General features: G+C 45.9%; 1 protein-coding gene across 2 annotated transcripts in view; it reads left to right on the top strand.

The window, feature by feature from the left end:
• Nucleotides 1-30: 30 nt before the first annotated feature.
• The window catches only part of Fam228a (family with sequence similarity 228 member A), a 30,945-nt gene continuing 23,923 nt past the window's right edge, over nt 31-7,052 (top strand). For both annotated transcript variants that reach the window (XM_078029595.1, XM_078029596.1), the window contains exons 1-3: nt 31-1,569; nt 3,709-3,777; nt 5,035-5,226. In XM_078029595.1, the coding sequence (XP_077885721.1) occupies nt 1,483-1,569; nt 3,709-3,777; nt 5,035-5,226 (348 nt within the window). In that variant the 5' untranslated portion in view covers nt 31-1,482. The remainder of the gene's footprint in view (nt 1,570-3,708; nt 3,778-5,034; nt 5,227-7,052) is intronic.

The following is a 7,052-nucleotide window of genomic DNA, read 5'->3' as shown; positions in this document are numbered from 1 at the left end:
TAGGGCAAAGGGGAGGGAGGGGAAGGGAGGGGGCAAGGGGGTAGGAAAGGTGGTGGAATAAGATGGACATCATTCCCCTAAGTTCATGTATCAGACACGAATGGTGTGAAAATACTTTGTGTACAATCAGTGTCTTGAAAAATTGTGCTCTAAATGGGTAATATGAAATGATTTGCATTCTGCCATCATGTATAACAAATTAGAATAAATTTTAAAAATGAATAAATTTTTAAAAATTGTTGCTGAAAGGTCTAATAAAAATGTTAGTGATCTTATTGAGTTCCCGTTTATTGTTTCTAAATTAAGGTATGTTTCCTTTGGACAGGCACCCTTAAAATCCACATCCACATATCCTCCCCAGGTTTTCCCAGTATTCTCTAGAGAACTTAAAAGTTCATCCTAACTACTCACTTGCTGATTGGCATTCTGAACATCACCCTGGGGCTCATGTGGAGTTTCAATCCTTGTCATGGTAAAGCACAGGACACAGTGCAGGGGAGCAGAATTTAGCCTTCCTTAGGCAGAGGGGATCTTTTTAAAGGACTTGAAGAATTATTATATCTGCTTTACTGATGTACAAATAGAGGCACAGAAGGAAGACGTCATTTGCCAAAGGTCGCCTGGCTAGTAAGGGAAGAAGAGAGGTGGACACAGCAGGGCGATCGAGGTGGTAGACACTACAGCAGCAGTCAGTGGCTGCTGAAATCAGACAGCCCTGGGATGGGGGAAACAGGGGCTTCTGAACCCCCTGCAGCATACAGCTGGGTTTACCTGAAACTGCCAGATTTTCAGAAAGCAGGAGACTAGGAGGAAAGACAGACGATGGCTTTGGCTGCAGGGGACAGAATGCACCGACCAAGGGCTTTCCCCACGCTGAGGGTCACCCTGCAGTGCAGAGGCAGAGGCAAGACCCCCAGCTCCCAGCATCCCGGGACCCGAACAAAGAATCTCATGGCCAGACATTTGACTGCAAGAGTCTGCTCCTGTGATAGTGGTAGAAGAACGACCCAGACAGTCCTCTGGCTGCCTGTCCCTGTTGGCCAAGGAGAAGAAAAGCTAAAGGAACTCAGGAAATCCCAGGTTACAGGGAAAACCCTACCAGCGTGGGGCACAGTCCCAAGGGTCTCTTTCACTGAAACTTCCCGCAAATAGTTAGTTTGGGAAACACTCACTTCATTCACAGAGGAGTCGTCAAAAACGAACTGGCACGAGGTCCAGAGACAGCATAAAACACAGCAAGGAAACAAGTGGGGGAGGGGATGGCACAAACACCCACCAGACAGAATTCATGACCAAACATTGTGCCATGATTCCCTGGGCGGGCGTTAGAGGCCGCCTCGAGCGGCGTGCGACCTCCTGGCACCGGACCAGGACACTGCCCAGGACCAGGCGGGCGCGTGGTGGGACCTGCGGCCGCTGGAGAGGGGCGGCGAGGCCCCGGGCGTCCCTAGTTTGCCTCTTGTCCCCCGAGGACTCCGGTCTATGGCTGCCACGTCCAACTACGCTGAACATTTCAGTCCAGAGAACTTAAAAAGATGGCCCCAGCCCGAGTCCCTGCCGCTCATGGAGGTGAGGCGCCCATCAACCGCCCGGGGTGGCGGGACACCTGGCCGGGCTGGGGGAGGCCGGCGGGGGGAGGCCGGCGGGGGAGGCCGGCGGGGGAGGCCAGCTGGCCCCGCAGGGGCTCCCGGGCAGTTCCTCGCACCCAGGTCCGGTAAGGATTCCCTCGTGAGCAAAGCGTGGTTGTCTCTACCGCCCTCTGATTGGCCTCCTTGTAAGGAAAGTTCTGCCTATTTTCTTGCCCATTTCTTTAACAAACAAAAAAAGGTGGTTTAACAACCTGACCCGGCGCCGGCGCCGTGCACACTCCGGTAATCCCAGAGATCTGGGAGGCCGAGGCAGGAGCGTCTGAAGGTCGAGGTCAGCTTTAGTATAATTTAGAGAGATCTTGTCTCAAAATAAAAATCCAAAGGGCTGGGGAGGTGGCTCCGGGGTTGCGCCCTGGGCTCAGCCTGCCGCACAGCACAAGCGACAGTGTGTGTGACATCTGCTTCCTCCTCCTCTGGGGTGGCTGGGGGTGGGTGGGGGGTTCCCAAGACAGTTGTCAGATTTCTACTTCTCCAAATAGAATGATTGGTTCTAAATTTATAGTTTAGTATCGGGAAACGTGTTTGTTTTACATACGTTTTCAGTTTCCTTCTTAAAATAAGTCTGAGGAGGCTTTGAAGTGAGATTCCGTTTACACTATAAAGAGCTCGTTTTGGAGATTATCCAACTAGCTGTTCAAATATCATTTTAGATTTCACATGAAGATATGAAACTATGGATAAAAATAAAGCTCTCCTTTCTGAGATGTCTTTATTTACAGATGGGGTATTTTGATTTGGGGTTTAGTTGACTTTGATGCAAAAATGGCAGGAACAGAAAGAAGAACCAGAGATGGAATAACCACATTTTAAGAACCTGTATGATTTTTTTTTTTTTAAAAACTTTTATTAGTTATTGATGGGCCTTTATGAATTTATTTGTTTATATGTGGTGCTGAGAATTGAACCCAGTGCCTCACACATGCTAGGCAAGCACTCTACCACTGAGCCACAACCCCAGCCCCACCTGTATGATTTTTCACTAGATAAAATTATTCCAGGTGACAGTGTATCTCTTCCAGATGCTGGTGTGTGTGTGTGTGTGTGTTTGTTTTGTTTTGTTTTTACTGGAGATTGAACCCAGGCTTAACTAATGAGCCACATCCCTAGTCCTTTTTAATTTTATTTTGACACAGGGTCTTGCTAAGTTGCTCAGGCCCTTGCAAAGTTGCTGAAGCTGGTTTTGAACTTGTGATCCTCCTGCCTCAGCCTCCCAAGTCGCTGGGATTACAGACATGGGCCACAGTGCCAGGCTCAGAGACTGGCTTTTTATTGCCCTTTCATTTTTCCTCCTTAGCAATATAGGAATCAAAACTGCAGACCAGTTTATACTTATCCAAACGAAAAGGCCCACAGTGAATATTAAGGCATCAGCTTCACTCAGACTCATAATGGAAACCAAGTCCCTCGTGTGAGACAAGGTCTGTAAGAAGTCAGAAGCTGGGACAAGTAGCTTGGAGACTCTAGGTGTTGCTCTCAACAGAACTCCCTGTGCTTTTGACCTATGAAGTGACCTTTCACAAGATAGGAGACGCCAAGGGCCCTTTAAAACATACCTAATGAATGAGTACCCGAAAAGAGGCTTCAATTTGTACAGGATCCCTTTAATCAGTAAGCTTATTGTTACTTAAAAAATGACTTAATGGCGTGATGTCAAGGGTTTTTAAGAATATTTTCAGTTGTGGATGAACACAATGCCTTTATTTATTTGTTTTTTTAATGTGGTGACGAGGATTGAACCCAGCGCCTCACACACGCTGGGCAAGCGCTCTACCTCTGAGCCACAAGCCCAGTCCTGATGTCAAGGATTTGTCTCAGAGTCATCTGGGTGGAGGGCGGAAAATGAGTAGGGATTTGGATGAAATGAAATTGACTGTGAGTTGATCATTGATGAACCTAGATGATGAGTTTTCACAATTTTCCTTAATAAAAAGTCACACACTGTGCTTTGAGGTGCAGCCATTAGATTTACACTAAAGCTATGGGTAACCTACCCTGAGACTTGTCATTCTGGTTTGTTTCTTCAGGATTAACCTCCTCCTCTCCAATTCTGTAATTTTAGGTATTAGCTAGAGAAGACATTGATGAAGCTGTACATGCAATATTATTTAGAGAAAATTATGTTGTGAAGGTAAGAGCTGGCTACAGACGGTGTGTTCTAAGTGTGCTTGGGGGGAGCAAGAGGGATGCAGAGAGCATGGCCGAGAGCTGGTGTCACCCTGGGTTAGTCGGGTTTCTTCACTGCAACGAATACCTGAGATAAACCACTTAAAAAGAAGAAAGGTTTATTGTGGCTCCCAGCTTCAGAGGTTTTAGTCTGTGGTCACTTGGCCCCATGGCTTTGGGCCTGTGGCAAGGCAGGACTTCATGGTGGGGAGTGCATGGTGAAGCAGAGTTGCCCATCTCACAGCAGCCAGGGGGCAAAAAGAGAGAGAGGAAGGGGCAGGGGTCTCAATCTACCCTCCAATGACCTACTTCCTCCAGTAAGGCCTCGCCTCCACCACCCCCAATAGTGCTGTCAGCTGGGACGAGCATTCAACTCTCTGGGAGGACTTACTGTCCAAACTGTAGCACCGCGTCAAAGAGACTCATTTTGCAGGGAGAATGAGGCTCTCTGATTCACTCCTTATACTGCAGAGACCTGAGATTGTGCCACCTCCTTGCAGGATCACTAAGAGTCCTGAATCCTGTTTGAATGTGTCTGAGGGATTGTTCTAACTGCTCCCCTTCTTGGTCCTGGGACTACATAGAAATTCTTTCCTCCTGAAACTTGCCTCCTTCTCCTGTATCTCCTAAAACCACCAAAACGAATTAGTATTCAAGAGTAACCATCCGTCATCACTATGGAATTAATAAACTTAAGGGGGGGTTGATCTTAGTGAGCGGGGTTGAAATTGGGAGTTCTAATAATACTTTGACATTTGTATTGTGGTTTGCAGTTTGAAGAAAATACACATATGTTCTCATTTGGGCATCAAAGGTGGTAGGTGGGAAGCCTGTTTATAGATGGGAATGAGGTGTCTAAACAAATTTGGTGCTCTTTTTTGCTCTCCCAATTTAGTCACAACCTTTTCTGATGATAAGGGCTGGACATGGACTGGGTAACCAGAAAATGTTTTGAAATCCTTAAAAAGAAGCAAAAAAAAAAAAAAAATTGGTGAGCTAGAAACAGTTTAATCTGGTTAATGAGTGAAAAGCAGGTCAGTATGAAGGCACAGCGTGCCTTAGGACTGTTTATGACTTCTACCTGCTCCGTGCTCTCAGGATCTTGTGCTGGGACTTGTGGTGGAGAGCTCAGGAATAGAGAAGTGTGTCTTCCCCTCACCCCATATTCAAATCCCCATAAATGGAAAATCTCTTAATAATTTGTTTTGTTTGCATTCAATAGAGATTGGATACATTTTTTCAGCATCTGGATACTTTTAAGGAAAGAAGAAAAGAGATGTTACACAGAAAATGGATTATGAATGTCGCAGAGCCCATTCAACAGAGAATTATGGGAAAAGTAACTTCAAACAGAGGAGCTGAAAAAAAAAAGCGAGAGAACTTTGAATGTTTTTTAAAATCCACAGATAAAACGGTACCGAGTTTTTTTTTAATAAATGTCAGTTTTTTCTATTTTTGTATCCATAATATTTCTTCATATTTTCCATTCATCTCATCCTACTCACATTTGCCTGATGGTGTTTACGGCTGCAGCGGGGAGGCGCTAGTGACTCTTCTCCTCCCTGTTCTTGATCAGGAAGCAGTGGGTCCCGGGATCCCCTACCCAGCTTTCCCATAGCTCTCATGAGCCAGGACTGGGTCATGTGTCCACGCAGGGTCAGGAGAGAGCCTCTCTAATCTCTGTGGTCAGCCAGCCATTGATACAGGGCTAACAGTGCAGCTCTGCAGACTGGCTTTACAAAACAACATGCGTTTGGTTTCTTACTTTGAAGATGTTTTTTTCTTTTAACTTTTGAGGTCAGAAGTCTCCTTAGGAATTTAAGCCCACCTATTTGCAGTACCAAATTTATCTACAGTATTTTCACTCTGTTTTTTTTTGGGGGGGGGTGGGGTGGGTGAATACCAGGCATTGAACCGAGGGGCACGCAACCAGCGATCACTGAGCCATATCCCAGCCCTATTTTGTATTTTATTTAGAGACAGGGTCTCACTGAGTTGCTTAGTGCCTCGCCATTGCTGAGGCTGGCTTTGAACTCGCAATCCTTCTGTCTCAGCCTCCCGAGCAGCGGGATTACAGGCGTGTGCCACCATATCCAGCCACTCTTCATTTTGTTTTTGGTCCCCCTCCTTAGGTATTTACTGAGATGTAGAACAGTTTAGTTGGGATGTCAGAGTGCTGAAGTGTGTTTGTGAACAACATTTCTGATATATATGTTAAATACCTACATACCCTATGAGTGCACGATCAAAGTGCACAATCTTAGTTATGTCCAGAAGTGAGATCATACACGTGTACCACAGGAAAGTCACTTCTCAAAAATAACATGTTGAAGTCCAAGTGATTTCGAGTGTCTGTGATTTAGTGTGAGCCACGTGAGCTGGCGTCCACCAAAACATCCGCGCTCTCAGGTGAAATAGGCTGTACCCAGCCTGTCTGGCCCTGTCACTCCTGTTGCCACACAGCTATAGAACCTTTAGAAGAGGGTGGAGTCTCAGCCCCACTTCATAGCAGGAAGAGTGGAGAGAGGTGGGTGTTTACCCAGGAGCTGGCCCGAAGGGGAGTAAATACTAAGTGTATGCAAGGCAGACCTGTGACTGATGGGCAGGCGTGTGAACTCACGTCTGCACCAGGAAGTTACAAGGCAGAATCACCCTCAGTCTAAGGATAAACTTCCTCATGATTAAAATGACCCAAAAGAGCGACTGCCTTGTGGAGCAGAAAGTTCTCAAAACAAGGCTCTTTGGTGATTTCAGACTAAAACTGAATGATTCCTTGTAAAAGATGGTGGACTTTCACTGCAGTCTAAATTTCTGCCAAAGCCTCTTATAACCCTTTGAAGCTGTGTGTTTATCTAAAAATGAGCATTTGGCTATTTGGTTTTTATGAATCTTGCAAACAGTTCTTGTACAGTGATTTGCTCTTAGGTGTGTTGTTTTCCTAAAAGAAATTGTATCTAGGGATCATTATGATGATCCTTTCTATAGGAAGAGAAAGAAACCAAATTATGGAAAAGCACGGTAGGCGTCTTTTATTTATTTATCCTTAGGAGTGCTGGAGTTGGGAAAACCTGGTCATTTTAGTGCTTCTGTGTGTGTGTGTGCTGGGAGGGAGCTCTGGCTTCACACATGCTGGGCAAGTTCTCTATCACCGAGCTACCCCCCCCCAGCCTGCGAGTTCTCAGAGTTATTCTCTATCCCTTTGCTAAATATCCAAATAAGCCTTTCCCTGACTATTAGAAT

Source organism: Ictidomys tridecemlineatus, chromosome 12, assembly GCF_052094955.1.
Source record: "Ictidomys tridecemlineatus isolate mIctTri1 chromosome 12, mIctTri1.hap1, whole genome shotgun sequence".
In the NCBI taxonomy this organism is placed as follows: Eukaryota; Metazoa; Chordata; class Mammalia; order Rodentia; family Sciuridae; genus Ictidomys; species Ictidomys tridecemlineatus.
This window is presented reverse-complemented; position numbering and strand designations above follow the sequence as displayed.